This window comes from Bufo gargarizans, chromosome 4, assembly GCF_014858855.1.
Source record: "Bufo gargarizans isolate SCDJY-AF-19 chromosome 4, ASM1485885v1, whole genome shotgun sequence".
In the NCBI taxonomy this organism is placed as follows: Eukaryota; Metazoa; Chordata; class Amphibia; order Anura; family Bufonidae; genus Bufo; species Bufo gargarizans.
Genome location: NC_058083.1, coordinates 418,567,323 through 418,587,329, shown reverse-complemented (window position 1 = coordinate 418,587,329; position 20,007 = coordinate 418,567,323). Strand labels below are relative to the sequence as shown.

General features: G+C 47.9%; 1 protein-coding gene across 1 annotated transcript in view; it reads right to left on the bottom strand.

The window, feature by feature from the left end:
- Positions 1 to 20,007, bottom strand: part of ANAPC1 (anaphase promoting complex subunit 1) — a 170,184-nt gene that overhangs the window by 133,118 nt on the left and 17,059 nt on the right. Inside the window, exons 3-7 of the mRNA XM_044292098.1 lie at positions 17,485 to 17,536; positions 15,555 to 15,655; positions 13,585 to 13,667; positions 6,128 to 6,201; positions 5,871 to 6,016 (exon numbers count right to left, since the gene is read on the bottom strand). Of these exons, the coding sequence (XP_044148033.1) occupies positions 5,871 to 6,016; positions 6,128 to 6,201; positions 13,585 to 13,667; positions 15,555 to 15,655; positions 17,485 to 17,536 (456 nt within the window). The remainder of the gene's footprint in view (positions 1 to 5,870; positions 6,017 to 6,127; positions 6,202 to 13,584; positions 13,668 to 15,554; positions 15,656 to 17,484; positions 17,537 to 20,007) is intronic.

The following is a 20,007-nucleotide window of genomic DNA, read 5'->3' as shown; positions in this document are numbered from 1 at the left end:
GCGAGTGTAGATCTCATTACTGACAGCTCTCACTACATGCACTCTGTTCTAAATACAGTATTGTGTGCAGTCCGCACACTAAGCGGTCACTTGTCCCACACAGATTAGTACAGTGTGACAAGACACAATGCTATGTACACATAGAAGTACACAGGGGGGGAGATTTATCAAAACTAGTGCAAAGGAAAACTGGTTTAGTCGCCCATCGCAACCAATCAGATTCCTCCTTTTATTATAAAAAGTGTAACCACAATGTAGTCTGGAGCTGCTCCTGGTCAGAGAGATGTCCATGAGGGGCGGGGCGTCATGTGTGCCGAACCTGGCAGCTTCTGATACAGCGCTCCCGACTAGGAGGAAGGAGAGGGAGGAGTTACAGAAAATCAGTCAGATGACTGATTCTCTGTAAACTCAGAGCAGCCTGCTGTGCAATGGAAGCACAGCAGGCTGTAGATATTAAAATCAATAAATAAATAAAAGAAAGAAATATGACCAATTGGAGAATTTTTTTTCTCCACAAAATTAATTCGTGTCATTTTTTTTTTTTTTTACAAAGGTGTCCATATCCTTTAACATGCTCTTGTGGATGCCATAGTTATATACACTCTGACCACTTGCAGTGGTATATAGTGGGAAATAATATTCCTTTTCTAGTTATATTAGTTGTGCATTGTGTGGTGCTAGTACATAATTACATCAGTAGTTTTTCAGCATGGCATCACCTTTATATATTTAATATTGCACCTTTTTACCACATACTAGATGGATGTTACTCATTATCAGTATTATTCTTTTTAGTTAATCTTAGCCCATAGTGGGGATATTTCCTTGTGACATCCCGAGACATGGTATACTTACCCGCCCTTTAATTATAATTTTTTTGAGTAGTTCATTGTGCAACTGGTATCACAAATACTACTATATCTATATATCGACATTACTTTTTTTGGTACTTCAGCGACATAGTTTTGTGTGAATTGATGGGCATTTGGTTCACATATTTTTGGTCTAGGCTGTCCACTCAGTATGCTTTCCTGTTTGCAGCAGTAATGTGGGGTTATGTTCCACCTTGCCCTCGTCTTGTCTACATGTTATTTGTTTAAATTATTCTCAATAAATACAGATTTTCTATTTATTGTGTATTTTTTGTATAATAGGGCTTATTAGCGCATCTTTGTAGGTTTACAGTTTGGTTCAGCTAGGCCCTTTGCTGTGTTATTAGATTCTTATTAGTAACTGGGACTGAAGTTTACCCACATCCCGATCGTTACTAGACAGCGGGCCACTTGCTCCTCCTGGCACAGGACACGCGTGCCAGGCTACACCTGTAACACCATTAAAAGGCACATGTGCAGGTTTAGGCTGTTCGAGACCACTGTAAAAACACATATGGATGGTCAATAACAGGTTAAAAGATTAATCAGGGGACAATAGATATGGGCTACAGACAGAAAGCTTCTCTGCAGATTGTTACTCTTAACAGGACTGAGCAGCATGCAATATATGAAAACACACAGAATAGATGTGAAGCTGTCAATAGCCTTTAAGATTCACATTGGTATTTCATGAGTCCTGGCTTTTACAGGGAAACAAACATCACAGTCCAAACTTTGTTCACATTGTTAGGGTACAGATGCACGATCCGGTTTGCATAGTGGTTGTGCTCCTTTGTACAATCAAAACTATGAAGGAATATAGTTCTATATTTGGGCTTCCCTAATGTATTTTTCAGCCTAATTATTCTGCTCCTCAGCTGCACAATCTAGATGCATTTCTCTCAGAAGCAGGGGGCATCTCCCTTCTGTGAAATGTTCCAGCACTGCTGTGACATTCTTTTCCTTACTTCCCATTATGTTTGTTTTCAGCTCCTAGCTCACAGAACAGATAAGGGAGGGGAGAACACACAGAAAGGTAGGAGGGCCATGTAATCTTCAGATGCAGTGTAGAAGCAGCTCTTTTATCAGGCTAGAAGCAGTTCTTTTATCAGGCTCAGGATCGCATCTACAGTGCAGACCAAAAGTTTGGACACATCTTCTCATTCAAAGAGTTTTCTTTATTTCCATGACTATGACAATTGTAGATTTACACTGAAGGCATCAAAACTATTAATTAACACATGTGGAATTATATACATAACAAAAAAGTGTGAAACAACTGAAAATATGTCATATTCTAGGTTCTTCAAAGTAGCCACCTTTTGCTTTGATTACCGCTTTGCACACTCTTGGCATTCTCTTGATGAGCTTCAAGAGGTAGTCACCTGAAATGGACTTTCAACAGTCTTGAAGGAGTTTCCAGTAGGGCTGCAACGATTAATCGATGTAATCGATTATATTCGATAACTGGATTCGTTTTCGACGAATCCAGTTATCGAATAATCGCCGATTCGTTGCTATGCGGGCGGTCCCTGCATCTTTATTTTACCTTTTTACAATGACGCTCCTGTAACAGCCAGGCAGAGCGGACGGCGGCGTAACGTCACTCACTCACGTGACATGCCTGCTCCGCCTCCTTCATTCATGAGGTGGGCGGAGCAGGTGCGTCACGTGAGTGAGTGACGTTACGCCGCCGTCCGCTCTGCCTGGCTGTTACAGGAGCGTCATTGTAAAAAGGTAAAATAAAGATGCAGACGTGAATAGTCGGACTTATAAGCATCGGGGCCGGGGCTGTTATGGGGAGGGGGGAGGATCTGTCTATGGCACTGCTATGGGGAGGGGGGTCTGTGTATAGCACTGCTATGGGGAGGGGGGAGGATCTGTCTATGGCACTGCTATGGGGAGGGGGGGTCTGTGTATAGCACTGCTATGGGGAGGGGGGGGGGGTCTGTGTATGGCACTGCTATGGGAAGGGGGATCTGTGCACTGTTATGAGGAAAGGGATCTGTGCACTGTTATGCCCATAACAGTGCACATATCCCCCTCTCCATAACTGCGCCGCCCACAGATCCCCCTCTCCATAACTGCGCCGCCCACAGATCCCCCTCTCCATAACTGCGCCGCCCACAGATCCCCCTCTCCATAACTGCGCCGCCCACAGATCCCCCTCTCCATAACTGCGCCGCCCACAGATCCCCCTCTCCATAACTGCGCCGCCCACAGATCCCCCTCTCCATAACTGCGCCGCCCACAGATGCCCCCTCTCCATAACTGCGCCGCCCACAGATCCCCCTCTCCATAACTGCGCCGCCCACAGATCCCCCTCTCCATAACTGCGCCGCCCACAGATCCCCCTCTCCATAACTGCGCCGCCCACAGATCCCCCTCTCCATAACTGCGCCGCCCACAGATCCCCCTCTCCATAACTGCGCCGCCCACAGATCCCCCTCTCCATAACTGCGCCGTCCACAGATCCCCCTCTCCATAACTGCGCCGTCCACAGATCCCCCATAAGTGTCGTCCACAGATCCCCCATAAGTGTCATCCACAGATCCCCCATAAGTGTCGTCCACAGATCCCCCATAAGTGTCGTCCACAGATCCCCCATAAGTGTCGTCCACAGATCCCCCATAAGTGTCGTCCACAATTTGTTTTAATATGGCCTTTGAACATATTTTTTGTTTTTATATTTTTGTAATTTTGTCGTTTTTGCCGATTAATCGATTAATCGTAGAAATTAATCGGCAACTAATCGATTATTCAAATAATCGTTAGCTGCAGCCCTAGTTTCCAGAGATGCTTAGCACTTGTTGGCCCTTTTGCCTTCACTCTGCGGTCCAGCTCACCCCAAACCATCTTGATTGGGTTCAGGTCTGGTGACTGTGGAGGCCAGGTCATCTGGTGCAGCAACCCATCACTCTCCTTTATGGTCAAATAGCCCTTACACAGCCTGGAGATGTGTTTGGGGTCATTGTCCTGTTGAAAAATAAATGACGGTCCAACTAAAAGCAAACCGGATGGAATAGCATGCCGCTGCAAGATGCTGTGGTAGCCATGCTGGTTCAGTATGCCTTCAATTTTGAATAAATCCCCAACAGTGTCACCAGCAAAGCACACCATCACACCTCCTCCTCCACGCTTCACGGTGGGAACCAGGCATGTAGAGTCCATCCGTTCACCTTTTCTGCGTCGCACAAAGACACGGTGGTTGGAAGCAAAGATCTCAAATTTGGACTCATCAGACCAAAAGCACAGATTTCCACTGGTCTAATGTCCATTCCTTGTGTTCTTTAGCCCAAACAAGTTTCTTCTGCTTGTTGCCTGTCCTTAGCAGTGGTTTCCTAGCAGATATTCTACCATGAAGGCCTGATTCACACAGTCTCCTCTTAACAGTTGCTCTAGAGATGTGTCTGCTGCTAGAACTCTGTGTGGCATTGACCTGGTCTCTAATCTGAGCTGCTGTTAACCTGGGGTTTCTGAGGCTGGTGACTCAGATTAACTTATCCTCCGCAGCAGAGGTGACTCTTGGTCTTCCTTTCCTGGGGCGATCCGCATGTGAGCCAGTTTCTTTGTAGCGCTTGATGGTTTGTGTGACTGCACTTGGGGACACTTTCAAAGTTTTCCCAATTTTTCGGACTGACTGACCTTCATTTCTTAAAGTAATGATGGCCACTCGTTTTTCTTTACTTAGCTGCTTTTTTCTTGAAATAATACAAATTCTAACAGTGTATTCAGTAGGACTATCAGCTGTGTATCCACCTGACTTCTCCACAATGCAACTGATGGTCCCAACCCCATTTATAAGGCAAGAAATCCCACTTATTAAACCTGACAGGGCACACCTGTGAAGTGAAAACCATTTCAGGTGACTACCTCTTGAAGCTCATCAAGAGAATGCCAAGAGTGTGCAAAGCAGTAACCAAAGCAAAAGGTGGCTACTTTGAAGAACCTAGAATACGACATATTTTCAGTTGTTTCACACTTTTTTGTTATGTATATAATTCCACATGTGTCAATTCATAGTTTTGATGCCTTCAGTGTGAATCTACAATTTTCATAGTCCTGAAAATAAAGAAAACTCTTTGAATGAGAAACTTTTGGTCTGTACTGTAGCTGTGACCCCCCCCCCCCCCCCCCAACTTCCTCTCTGCCATATCCTGTATGTTATGAGGAATTGATGTTGTCTGACAACAGGCAGCAAATTGCAAATTAGGTGTGAGGTGCATCAATATCCGATCGGCGAGGGTCCAAATGCCAGAACCTATGCAGATCAACTGTTTGAAGAGAATGCAGCTCTCATATGAGCATCGTTTTTGCTTCTCTGTTTACCTGCTTGCCGTCAACATTGCAGTGGTGAGCAGTGTAATTACAACTCTGCTGCTCCCATTCACTTCTATGGGACGGCTCTGTAGTATACACTTGTATAGGAATGAGCCATCCTATTGAAGTGAATGGGATGGCTTCCTGTAATTACACCTGCTCACCTCTGCTGTTGCGACGGCGAGCAGGTAAACAATGAAAAGAAAGCTGCACTGGCATGTTTTCTCTTCAACTAGCTGATCGGTGGGGGTGCCGGGAGTCGGACCCCCGCTGATCTGATATTGATGACCTATCCTGAGGATAGGTCATAAATAAAAATAACTTGGAGAATCCCTTTAATAGAACATAAAACATATTTCTGATAAATATTTCTAAAATTCATATGAAAGCTAATAAAATGACACAATAGTAATATATTTTTTTTTAAGCTGGAGTCAGTACATTTCTATCTACTCCACAGCCCAGGATAATACTTCTTCCTTTTGAATCCACATCTGGATTTGGCTTTAAAAGCTACATAAAAAAACCTGCACGTGGTCGTGGCCTCCGGGTCACAATTATACGTAATCAGAACACTGGAAAATGTAGAATCACACTGTAGTATTATAGGAAGGCATATGTATCTAAGCTAACACATATCCTACCATACATCATATTCTTTACTTTTAGATTTCTTACCTCAGATTTCACTTTCCTTAAAGCCCATACCATATGTGAGCCCTGCACAGTGTCATACGTCATCACTATGGAAGGGTCAGCATTGGTGAAAACAATCCTCAAAGTGTGGTCAGAAACATACTGAACTCGAGTGCTGCCGAATATACCTACAATCACAGTCAAAGTTTTTTTTTCTGTTTTTTTTTTACTGAAATAAGCAAAAAGCACCTTAAATAATCCATGCCCCCCTGTTTAAGGTAGATAGAGCCATAACTCACCTCCCGATCTGCAGACCAGAGGAGTGATTTCATCTAATGGATGCAACATGCTGAACATTGTTGGCAATGGTTCCCTATAAAAATAATAATTTAAATTAGAGAATAATTTTTTTGGGGGGTGAAACATGCCATGTAAAGAAAATGCCCTTTAAAGGGTTATTCCGGGTTGAGGCAACACTTTCTACTTTTGGCCAGTACTGCTTTCCACCTAAAGAGATAAATCCACTCACCTACCCCCCGCTGTTCGATTCCAGCTCTGAGGCTCCTCTCAGCCATGCTTCTGGTAACAGGCACACACACATTCGGATGGGGTCATGTGTGCTGCTGCAGCCAGGACATGTCACTGCTGATGCCACTGATTGGCTGCAATGGTGCAAGTGACCCTGACTGGATTTGTATATTCCTGAGACTAGAATCATCACTGAAAGGAGCTACTGTGCTACTGGAGGAAAGCGTTGGGGAATAGATGAGTGGATTTCTCTTTATTAGGCACAGCATACTAAATGGCCCAAAATTAATATTAAAAAAAAATAAAAAAAAACACAACAACACACACAACACCACATGCCTAAACCTGAAATAACCCTTTAACCCCCTTCCCTATCATGTACACGCTTGCACGTGCAGCGGGAGTCATGGCCGGAGGGTCTCTGCTGTTTTAAATAATGCAGATCGGGGTAATTAAAGCCTTTAAATGCCGGGTTTCTTACAGGAATCCTCTGCGGCCAATGAGGGTGCTGGTAATTGATTTAAATGCACTTAGTCTCACTGAAGAGACCTAGCACAGAGATGAGCGAACTGCGGCTCTCCAGCTGTTGTAAAACTACAACTCCCATTATGCCCAGTCTGCCTACAGCAGGGCATGATCGTATTTGTATTTTTACAATAGCTGGAGAGCCGCAGGTTGCCCATCCCTGACCTAGGGCATTTAAGCTTCAATTCTTATTTTGGCCAGCAGGTGGGAGGCCAACATAAGAAATGAGCAATTCTGACATTTAGGCCGAATGCACACCGATCACGATGATCTATACCAGTGTATCACTGTACTGCGGCGGCAGCAGGAAGCGCACAGAGTCATAGCAACTAATGACGCCGTGCGCACCTGCTCTCAGCAGGAATCCAGCCCGTGGTTCCACGGACCGCTCACGGCCGTGAAACGCGGCCGTGTGCATTCGGCCTAAATGGATAAAAATAAAAGTCCATGGATGTTCAGAATTAAAAACTAAAAAGTGGATTTTATAGGTTCAAATAGGAGCTTCAAAACCACAGCAAAAAAGTAAAAAAACGAGATTTTTGTATAACTTACCAGTAAAATCTCTTTCTCGCTCTTTCCTTGGGGGACACAGAAGACCTTGGGTATAGCTCATCTCCATAGGAGGCGTGACACTAAGTGAAAACTGTTAAGCCCCTCCTCCACAGCTATACCCTCAGCCTGGAGAGAGAGACTGCCAGTTGCGTGTCCAAGCAGTGAGAAAAGGCAAAGACCAACAAGGAACCAAAAAGCCAACTACCCAACGGGTAACAAAAACTCGGAAAACGCACAGAGAAAAAACAATGAATGGGTGGGTGCTGTGTCCCCCAAGGAAAGAGCGAGAAAGAGATTTTACTGGTAAGTTATACAAAAATCTCGTTTTCTCGCCCAGTTTCCTTGGGGGACACAGAAGACCTTGGGACGTTCAAAAGCAGTCCAAAAGGGGGAGGGACCACAGCACCAAGGTGAAGCACCCGAAAGGCATCAATGAACCGCCGCCTGTAAACCCAGGCGGGGTAAGGCAGCATCCGCCAGAGTATGCACCCTGTAAAACTCAGTAAGGAGTGCAAGGCAGACCTGTGGCCGCCGTGCCCAAATGCCCAGCCGAAGCCCAATGCCTCCGCCCTGGTGAAAGGAACGGTGACACCAAAGACAGAATCCTGCCCTAGGTGCGGTAACCTCAGCAACAGCCAATCTGATCAAGCGGAGGAAAAACACCCTGGAGTCTGTCAACCCTATGCACAGACCTCCTGGAAACCCAAGAGGCCGAACGTCTGCAAGAGTCGGAGATCTCCAAGTAAAAACGGCAAGGCCCAAACAACGTCCAAATAGGTGAGGTGTTGAAGCGAAATGCAAACGCCACCTTGAGAAGTAAGGAAGGAAGAAACGGGATGCAGAACAGCCCTGTCCTGGAAAAGACAGAAAGCTCGTAACAAAAAAAGGGGCCATTCCGGCACCCGTCAGAGACACGACTGATACGGAACACAACCGTACAGGACAGAAGGGATAGAGAGAACTCCTGTAACGGCTCCAAGGACAAGATTGGAGCGCCGAGAGCTCAGAATACAGTCCCCAGGGCGGTACCGAAGGACAGTACAGAGGAACCAAGAGCCACTCCGAGGAAGAAGGTCTTGGCAGGCCAGAGGGCCGGGAACGCTGGAAGAGGAAGAACAGCGCCGACACTTGACACCTCAAGGAAAAGACAGAACCTTGGGGAAAGAACTTCAGAGTGGGGAATGCACAGCTTCCCACAGAACCCCAGACAAAAAAAACCTAAGTCTTACGACAGATCCTGGACGAAACCCAGCCAGGAGTGGACAGTCGCCTGGCAAGCAGGCGAAAACCCAATGTGATCAGGCGCAGACCAGTAACACGGGCACAAGGGTCGACAAAACTAGCCCCGTCGGCCCTCGAACAACGTTGTCCCGTATCCACCCGAGTGGAGGAGCAGAGGACAGAGGGAAAGAACCCAAAGGATCCGCCAGACGCGAGGGGAAGGCAGGCTAAAGTCCATGCTGATGCAACCACGTTGTACAGTCCCGGTGAGGGAGATCAAAGGACAATCTGGACCGAGGTAGTCCCCCCAAGTTATCGAGAAAAGCAAGTCTACATCAGGACCATCGTCTTAGAACGGGCCACGCAATCTGCACTCAGTGGGGGGACAGAACGCGGTAGACTCGGTAAATAGGCACACAGCTAATACAGCCAGCGTGAACAAGGGAGACGGTACGAGGCCAAAAGGAACACCGGAACCATCCACATGAACAATCATGCTCTCCCCAGAGGGGAGGACAGTGAAAATACAGCCCCCGAAGGCTGGCGAGAAGCCACATCGGAGTGATTCGTATAGAGCGGGAGCCGAACAAAGCCGGCGAGATAAGGCCGTCGAGACAGAGGCCGACAAAACACCCTCCAACCGAAAGGAGGAGGAGTGGGCAACAGGGAAGCCATAGGACTCAAAAGCAGAACCCGCTACACTGTGAGACGCCCGGTCCACCGTCTCGCAGAAGGCGAATACCTTGAAGAACCCAAGGCGGAGGTCCCCGGACCTGGGCAATCCAGCACCCAAGAGAAGTCGGGTGACCTTCCCGAGAAGAGCAGCCCGAACCCGGTAGCAGATCAGACAGAAGCGTAGAGGCGCCAAGAGGACGGACTCATACCACACTGCATCCGAAGAGGAGGAAATTGCAGCAGGCAAGGGAACCGCAGTCCTGCCAGAGCCAACGAAGAATTCGAGAGGCGCTGCAGACAACAGCACTCTCGACCATGTGACCACTAGCGCAGGGAAGTAATGCCGCAGAAGGACGCATGGGCATGCATCTAGGACCCACGAACACTCCCTGGCAGCTCGGTGCAGCAGAGAGCAAAAGAGCCTGTCCGGTCAGGAGGACAGAATGAACTCCCTAGGGACGAGTGCAAGGCTGGCGGCAAGCATCGTCTCCCAAGAAACAAAGGTATGCCGCAGGAAGCAGGTGAGGCATACGTACGAGCAGCCCCGTAAGCAGCGAGAGGGCCAACCCACCTAGAAAAAAGGGGGGGCTCGTCCCAGAGTGCCACAGCATGTACGGAATTGCAAAGTGCAACCTGAAAGGGAGTTATGCACAAACCTAGCATAGCATGCGAAGGAACGCAATCAGTCCACCCTGAAAGGGGGGAAATTGTACCTGGCCAACAGCAGTCGGCAAGAGTGCAAAGACCCGTCCCAAAAGGGAGTGATGCCTAAGGCCGTACCTACTTCAGAGAAGCAGGACATTACCCTATAAACCAGCAGGAATGCAGGAGGTCCACCTAGCGAAAGGGGAACATGCACAGGGATATCCTAGCATTAAATGAGTGTGCAATAATACACCCAACACTGAACTCAGCGAGAGTGCAACTACTCTGCCAACGAAGGGGGACATGTACAAGTCCAGCACAGCCATATAAGGACAGCCGTGAATCTCATGAGCGTGCCAAATTCTGCCCTTGAAGTGAGAGGTGGTCACGCACAAGGCCAGCACCGTAACCAATGGAAGTGCAAGCGTTCCACCCATGTTAGAGGGCCATTCTCATGGCCAGCAATGTATCCGGTGAGAGTGTAGCACAACGCCCAGAAAAAGGGAGGGTAAAGCACATGGCCAGCATCTCATCCAGGGAGAGTGCGAGCACACCGCCATGCATGGGAGTCATACACATGGCCAGCAATGTACCGGCAAGAGACAAACACAGTCACTAAGGATGTGTGCATGTCGCCTGAGGAAGGAAGGCATGCCCCGGGCTGGCAGAGAATCCAGCAAGAGTGCGTACACCGCCTACGGAAGAGGGCCATGCATATGGCCGACAGCGGATCCAGCGAGAGTGCAAGCACCCTGCCATGTATGGGGTACATGCACGTGGCCAGCAACGTACCTGCGAGGAAACAACCAACGACAGAGGGATGTATGTATGCTGCCTGAGGGAAGGAGGCATACCTAAGGCCGGCAGGGAATCCAACAAGGGTGCAGCATACCGCCCAAGAAATGGCCGGCAGCGAAACCAGTGAGAGTGCAGCACAATAACATAGTACATAAGTACATCATAGCACATCAGCGAGAGTGCAGCATTCCGCCAATGGAAGGGGGACGTGCACATAGCCAGTACCGTATCCGGTGAGAGTGCAGTATTCCGCCTAAAAAAGGGGGTCATGCACATGATCGGCAACAGATCCAGTGAGAGTGCTGCGTTCCGCCCAGGAAGGGGGTCACGCACATGGCCGGCAGCGAATCCAGTGAGTGCTGCGTTCCGCCCAGGAAGGGGGTCCCGCACATGGCCGGCAGCAAATCCAGAGAGTGCAGTGTTCCGCTTATGGAAGGGGGTCGTGCACATGGCCAGCACCGTATCCGGTGAAGGTGCAGTATTCCGCCTAAGAAGGGGGTCATGCACATGGCCAGCCAGGGAGAGTGCAGTAGCCCGCCTAGGAGGGGGGGGAATGCACATGGCAGGCACCATAACTGGAGAGACGATGAATGCTGCCTACAGAAGGTCCGAATGCACTTGGCCAGCGCCGTATCCTGGAAGAGGCAAGAAAAAACCGCCTAAAAGGGGAAATGCCCTAGCAGCGACGCAGGCTGGGAGCGCAACACCATGCCGCCTGAGGAAAGAGGTCATGCAGACATGCAGCATTACTGATGAGGCTGCAGCGTCCTGCGCAGCCCAATAGAAATCATGATCTATTATTAATTATTGCATCATTATAAAAAAAATTTTTTTTTTTTTTTTTAAAATTTCATTTAAACCCAGCTTCTGAGGCTAAAGGGGAGCCACTATATAGGGGCCCTGAGAGAGGAGAAAAAAAGAAAAAAAAAGGGGGGCCAACTATACAGACCCATTTGTGGGAGCCGGCCTGCACCCAAAGGGTTAACAGGGATCCGGCCTGGAGGGCGGCGTGCGATCCCCTGAGGGCGGAGGAACCTCCAGGCGGGAAAAAAATCGCGCCTGGAGAAGTTCCCGCCCCCTCCACCAGAGACCGGAAAAGTGCGGCCTAGTAGGCCGCGAAGCCGGGGGCTAAATTTGCGGAGTCCGGCCCGTCATACCGCCGGGACCTGAGGCGGAATGGCGGTTCAAACCGGCCGCGGGAGCCCACCCGGCCGGAAAAAACAGGGGCCGGAATGCGGTTTTGCCGGCCGCGGGAGCCCACCCCGCCGCCAGAAAAGACAGGAGGGCCGGAATAGCGGCTCGCTGGCCGCGGGAGCCCACCCCGCCGGCCGGAAGAGTAAGGGGTCCTCCTTACTCCACTGCAGCGTCCTGCCCCTCCGGTAAGCCCAATGTGATTAGGCGAGATGGGGGGAAGCGCAGATGCCAGGGGGGGACCCAGAGACGGAGAGGTCAGGATATAGTCCCCTCACTAGCAGCATGTCCTATGAGGCCAGGAGAAAAGGGGAGCAGATTGCCGCACAGCAGCACCCCATGCCTATGTCCAGCAGGGGAAGGGTCCAGAGGCCCAGTATGGGGGTCAGGCACGCAGGAGACCATTGGGTGGGGGACGTAGGGCTGGAGAAGCCACTCTCTTACCACAGCCGTCTTCACCCTCGGTCCATTCCAGCAGGGTCGCCCCTTCAGCTACTGGCACCGTAGTGGCAGGACGCTGGAAGAGGGGCTTGGCGTGCGGGCGACCCTTGCGCTGGCGGGATGTAAGGGAGCTAGGCTGCCCTGATCCACCTTGCCTTCTGTGGGGGAGGCAGCAGTGCGGTGACCGGCACTGGCGCAGCTCAACCCCGGGAGAAACAGAGAGGTCTAGTGCGTCTCTGTTGTCCCTGACGATCTGGAACAAAAAAGAAAGAAAAAAGTAAAAATCTAAAATTTAAACAAGGAGAAAACAGCCCTGCAGAGCAGGGAGTGTCTTGCCTCCTTGGACACTAAGCTAAAAACTGGCAGTCTCTCTCTCCAGGCTGAGGGTATAGCTGTGGAGGAGGGGCTTAACAGTTTTCACTTAGTGTCACGCCTCCTATGGAGATGAGCTATACCCAAGGTCTTCTGTGTCCCCCAAGGAAACTGGGCGAGAAATTAAAATAAATTAAAAAATATTTAAATCACCTCCCTTTCCGTATAATCAAAAAATAAATACATGAACAAAAAATATACCATAAACATCATCAACACACTCCAAAATGGTATCAATAAAAACTACAGGATTGTCCCATAAAAAAGTAGCCCCCCCACACAGCTCAGTAGATATAACTATAAAAAAAAGTTATGGGGGCCAGAATATGGTGATGTAAAAAAATAAATAAAATTTGTTCAAAGTTAACATTTATTTTAACACTATTTGGACATAAAAACCTATACATATTGGTATTGTTGTAATCATATTGACCCAGAGAATGAAGCACCTGGGTCAGTTTTGCCTCATACGGAAGGCCGTGGGAACAAAAACCGTACAACGGTGGATGAATAAAAAATTCCCTTTTTTCCCTGCTTCCCACTACATTGCAATATCAAATGGTGGCATAGGAGGAAGAGGAAGAAGAAGAAGGTTATGGCTGAAGGAATATTGGGTGGGAAGAAAAATGAAAATGCAAAAAACAAAAAAACTCTGGTATCCTAAGGGTTAATGCATACAGGCATAATGGGATGCCGCCAGCTTCCGACTCTGATGCCTTTCCAGTGACCAATTCCTTATATAACGTTCATTGTGGCTAAACTTCTGCCCATAACATTCATATACTTGAGCATTGATAAGCGCACATACCTTGGTGGACTTTGTGGCACTTCATGTGAGTAGCTGTTGCGCTCAAACAGTAAGCCATATTTTGTGGGCCAAACATTAGCAACCTGAGGAAAACACAAAAAGCAATAAAAATGTTTACACGGTTATATGGAAAAGTAAGATCTCACTGGAGCAGACTGACTAATCCTGACAAAATGTAGACAGCATAAACTTACACGCAAGTCTAAAGATGCACAAAAATACGCATATCGCAGTGGCTGGCAACATATGAAATCTGGTGCACGGCTTGACAGGTTGTCTAACCTTATATCACCTATTGGTTGGCTTGATGTGCCAAACTGCATAAAAACTCCACTGTTCCTGAGCGTTACTGCGGAACAGTCAAAACTGAACCAATTTAAACAAAACCAATTTTATTGCATTATTTTTTAGGTTAATGATGGCACGCTTGCTCCACCTAAAATAAAAGGGCTCGAGCTTAGCTCTTTCTATCGTATTTAAAAGGTGGGTATTCTGGTTATAACACAAGGATAGCACCGTGAAATGGATGGAGCGACTGATCATAAATGTGTCGCTGCTCCATTCATTTCTATGGGAGTGCCAGAGATAAGAGTACAGCTCGGCTATCGCCAACACTCATGAACACATCTTTAAAAGGGTTATCCCATCTTAGACAATGGGGGCATATCGCTGGGATATGCCCCCATTTTCTGATAGGTGCGGGTCCCACCTCTGGGACCAGCATCTAGAAGGAGAACGGAGCCAGGGACAGTTGTGGCTGGAGGACCCCAGGTTTCCCAGGGTCCGTCCACCACCAGGCGCAGTTCCTCGCCTCTTCCACTGAAGTAGATGGGAGCGCACTGCGCATGCGCGGCCAACATTCCCATTCATTTCGGCTATTTTCGGGGGCTCCATAGAAATGAATGGAGGTCGGCTGTGCATGCGCAGTGCGCCCCCCTCCACTTTCTCCGCTCTCTTTGTAGGTGCGGGTCCCAGCAGTGGGACCCGCACCTATCAGACAATGGGGGCATATCCAAGCGATATGCCCCCATTGTCTAAGATGGGATAACCCCTTTAAGTCCAGAATATAAGCTTTCAAATGACCAGGAATATTTAGGGTGCAGCACTCGTTTCATGTAAGAATGGGGTAGGAGATGGTAAACTACAGTAAGAAATGCGACAGCACGTCAGCTCTGTCATTTCCAATGACCCCAGGTATGTAATACAAACCCATTCTACCACCGCCCTTCCTTTCCAATGATAGCATATGCATTCTCTGCTGGTGGGATGTCTTCTCTCTATTAAAAAGCTAAGATGGACATGCATGGTAAATCCACATAGGACTTCATTTGCAGGAAAAATCTGCAGATGTGGCTGTCGCAGACTTTACCCTATGTGTTGTAAAGGGTGAAATCCACAGCATGAATTCCCGTGCTGCTGGTTTACAATCCACACCATAAGTCAATTTCTTAATATTTCAGCCATTTTGCTGAATGCAAATCCGCTACATTTCTGTCCCATGCAGACATAACCCTCGCACATCTAATCACCACCTGCACCAAATCTGGTCACTTATCAAATGTCTGCTGCCATCTGGACCATGGAGATTTTCAGTCATCCTGGCGTTTTTGCAGATAACTGCACACAGGCATAAGTGCCATGCCTATATGCTGGCCATGAACTTAATACTTTTACTAAGTTTTAGGAACAGACTTTTAGCCAAAAACGTGAGTTCAATAGTTTTTTTCCCATGAAGGCACCAATGAGTGTAGGATGGCATTTTCACAGTGGCAAAAATTTTACGAATATACTTGTATTGTGATATTAATATTAAAGGAATATTCTCATCTCAGACAATAGGGGCATACCGCTAGGACATGCCTCCATTGTCTGATAGGTGCGGGTCCCAGCAGTGGGACCTACATCAAGAACGGAGCCTCGAAAGTGGAGGGTGCACTGGAAATTTACACACAAGAAAACATTTTCCTTACCTGAAAAGGCAGAGGTGCAATATAATCCTTCCCATCTGTGTTGTGGACATTGATGCAGGAGCTTTGCAGGATACAGATACATTTCTCTACTCTATCTTCACCTAGGAAGCAGGAGAATAACAGTCAGAACAAGCCCCAATGTCTCACTGACCTAACACTGCATTCCCTTTCACACACTGGACTACACGTTTCAGATATCAGTGGAGGAGCTGCTATTGGGGCTCTAACCCATGAGGATGGGAGAAAGCAGGACGCACAATATTTTCAATCTATCTACACGATATGTGATAAACAATGCATTGTGCGGGGTCCGATTGCTGGGACCACCCCGCAGTCCTGAGTACCATGGTCACAGAGTCATCTCTGAATGGAGCTGCATTGCACTTCGGTCCACTGCTCCATTTATTTCTATGGGCCTGAGAGCGCTATCTACATCAGTGCAATAGGAGAGAATGGAATGGTGGATCAAGGCGCATTGCGGCTCCATTCAGAGAGGGGATCTTAATCAGTCAAACTCCCCGCAATCCGTTAATTATCACCTACACTGTAGATTACCCTAGAAGGGTTTTTCCCACAAAAAATAAAATAAAAAATAAATTTTCAAACCAGCACCTGGATCTGAATATTTCTGCCATTGATGTGTTTAAAAATGTACTATAGCCAATGAGTTATTCAATATAGTCAATTTGTATAGTGACACCTGTTTGTGCTACAAATCGTCCAGAAAAAAATAAAAATAAAAAATAAAGTCTCCACAGAGCTCCAAGGAACGAAAAATAAAAAAAGCTATGGGTCTTGGGATGCGGCGATGCAAATTATTATTTTTTTTAAAGAGGGGTTTTATTCTGCAAAAGTAGAAAAACTAAAAACTTAAAAAAAAAAAAAAAAAAATAGGAGGCAGAGCACGGCACTGTAATAACCAGACATACGCCTCATCACACAGTAAATTAGGCACAGCATCAGACAGTCTGTGGACCTGAGCTGAAATCTAGGTCTACCCCTGGCTGACAGATTTCAGTGTTCTTCTAGTTAGAAAACTGGTGTAGAATATGATGAAAAGTTAGTTATAGTTCGTGGAATGTGGTCTTTTAAGGCCCAAAACAGGCAGGTCACTAAGGGGTTAACTGCTCCCAGCTGTATCTACTGTTAGAAGCCATTCACACGTCCGTATGTGTTTTGCAAAACACAGACACCGGCAATGTGCGTTCCGCATCTTGCGGACCGCACATCGCCGTCACTCATAGAAAATGCCTTTTCTTGTCCGTTGCGGACAAGACTAGGACATGTTGTATTTTTTCACGGAACGGAAGTGCGGATCCGCAAATGCGGATAGCACATTTCAGCCCCATTGAAAATCAGCAGAAAGGACACCCCCCCCCCCCCCAGCAGTAATAAGGAGAGCTGCAGCAGAAAGGACACTGTTCTCTTTAATGGTCACCTGCACGTGGTCTACATTGCAGTGGTAGTGCCGTGAAATTACACATTTGTCCCGTTCAAGTGAATGGGGGAGGAAGCCGTAATTGCCCTGTACCGCCATTACAATGTAGACAGCTCTCGCACTAATGCGCTAGCCAACAGCTGATCAAACGGGAGCAAGAGTCAGACCCCACGTGATCGGATATTCATGACCTTTCCCGAAGATAAATTATCAATAGGTATGAGCGAATCGACTTCAGATGAAACATCCGAAGTCGATTTGCATAAAACTTTGTTAGAATACTGTACGGAGTGCTTGCTCCGTACAGGATTCGAATGAAGTTTTATGCAAATCAATTTCGGATGTTTCATCTGGAGTCGATTCGCTCATACCTAGTTATCAATAATAAATATATTTATATATACAGACACACACATATGTACACACACTATATAAATAACTATACCATATTTATGGATCAATCTAAACCTCTGCTTTTGTGTTATAACTTACTTTCTTCATTTTCGGATTTAGTACCAAATACAGTAAAGTCACACCAAAGAGCCTGCAGGAAAAAACAAACAAAAAAAATAAAAAAAATTATGAATTTATCTCTAAGATACCACGTTTATTCAATGATTACCTTTAAACATGTTAAAGACTGGCAACAAAAAAAATTAACAAATAAAAAAAAATATATACTATACTGGTACCAGTAAAAAGCCTCACATGAGCGATACGGATTGTGTCAGTATCCGTTCAGGAAAAAACGAGATTTTTGTATAACTTACCAGTAAAATCTCTTTCTCGCTCTTTCCTTGGGGGACACAGAAGACCTTGGGTATAGCTCATCTCCATAGGAGGCGTGACACTAAGTGAAGACTGTTAAGCCCCTCCTCCACAGCTATACCCTCAGCCTGGAGAGAGAGACTGCCAGTTGCGTGTCCAAGCAGTGAGAAAAGGCAAAGTCCAACAAGGAACCAACAAGCCAACTACCCAACGGGTAACAAAAAACTCGGAAACCGTACAGAGAAAAAACAATGAATGGGTGGGTGCTGTGTCCCCCAAGGAAAGAGCGAGAAAGAGATTTTACTGGTAAGTTATACAAAAATCTCGTTTTCTCGCCCAGTTTCCTTGGGGGACACAGAAGACCTTGGGACGTTCAAAAGCAGTCCAAAAGGGGGAGGGACCACAGCACCAAGGCGAAGCACCCGAAAGGCATCAATGAACCGCCGCCTGCAAACCCAGGCGGGGCAGGCAGCATCTGCCAAGGTCAGAGCATGCACCCTGTAGAACTCGTCAAGGCGTGCAAGGTAGACCTGTGGCCGCCTTGCCCAAATGCATGGCCGAAGCCCAATGCCTCCGGCCCAGGAGGCACCGACCGCTCTGGTGAAATGAACGGTGACACCAAGACAGAATCCTGCCCTTGGTGCGGAAACCTCAGCAATAGCCAATCTGAGCAAGCGGAGGAAAACCACCCTGGAGTCCGTCAACCCTATGCACAGACCTCCTGGAAACCCAAGAGGCCTAACGTCTACAAGAGTCGGAGATCTCCAAGTAAAAACGGCAAGGCCCAAACAACGTCCAAATAGGAGAGGTGTTGAAGCGAAAGGCAAACACCACCTTCAGAAGGAAGGAAGGAAGAAAACGGGATGTAGAACAGCCCTGTCCTGGAAAAGACAGAAGGCTCGTAACAAAAAAAGGGGCCATTCCGGCACCCGTCAGAGACACGACTGATACAGAACACAACCGTACAGGACAGAAGGGGTAGAGAGAACCTCTGTAACGGCCCCAAGGACAAGATCGGAGCGCCGAGAGCTCAGTATACAGTCCCCAGGGCGGTACCGAAGGACAGTACAGAGGAACCAAAGAGCCACTACGAGGAAGAAGGTCATGGCAGGCCCAGAGGGCCGGGAACGCTGGAAGAGGAAGAACAGCGCCGACACTTGACACCGCAAGTAAAAGACAGAACCATGGGGAGAGAAATTCAGAGAGGGGAATGCACCGCTTCCCACAGAACCCCAGACAAAAAACCCTAAGTCTTACGACAGATCCTGGACGAAACACAGCCAGGAGTGGACAGTAGCGAACCCGCCTGGCAAGCGGGCGAAAACCCAATGTGATCAGGCGCAGACCAGTAACACGGGCAGAAGGGTCGACAAAACTAGCCCCGTCGGCCCTCGAACAACGTTGTCCCGTATCCACCCGAGTGGGGGAGCAGAAGGACAGATGGAAAGAACCCAAAGGATCCGCCAGATGCCGGGAGAAGACAGGCAAAAGTCCATGCTGATGTAACCACGTTGTACAGCCCCGGTGTGGGAGATCAAAGGACAATCTGGACCGAAAAGGTAGTCCCCCCAAGTTATCGAGAAGGTAAGTCTACAGCAGGACCATAGTCTTAGAATGGGCCACGCAATCTGCACTCAGCGGGAGGACAGAACGCGGTAGACTCTGTAAATAGGCACACAGCTAATACAGCCAGTGTGAACAAGGGAGACAGTACGAGGCCAAAAGGAACACCGGAACCATCCACATGAACAACCATGCTCTCCCCAGAGGGGAGGACAGTGAAAGAACAGCCTCTGAAGTCTGGCGGGAAGCCACATCGGAGTGATCCGTACCGAGCGGGAGCCAAAAAAAAAAAAAAAAAAAAAAAGCAGGCGGAGACAGAGGCCGGCCTAACACCCTCCAACCGAAAGGAGGAGGAGTGGGCAACAGGGAAGCCATAGGACAGCTCAAAAGCAGAACCCGCTACACTGTGAGACGCCCGGTCCACCGCCTCGCAGAAGGCGAATACCTTGGAGAACCCAAGGCGGAGGTCCTCCGGACCTGGGTAATCGAGCACCCAAGAGAAGTTGGGTGACCTTCCCGAGAATAGCAGCCCCAACCTGGTAGCAGATCAGACAGAAGCATAGAGGCGCCAATAGGAAGGACTCATACCACACTGCATCCGAAGAGGAGGAAATTGCAGCAGGCAAGGGAACCGCAGTCCTGCCAGAGCCAACGAAGAATTCGAGAGGCACTGCAGACAACAGC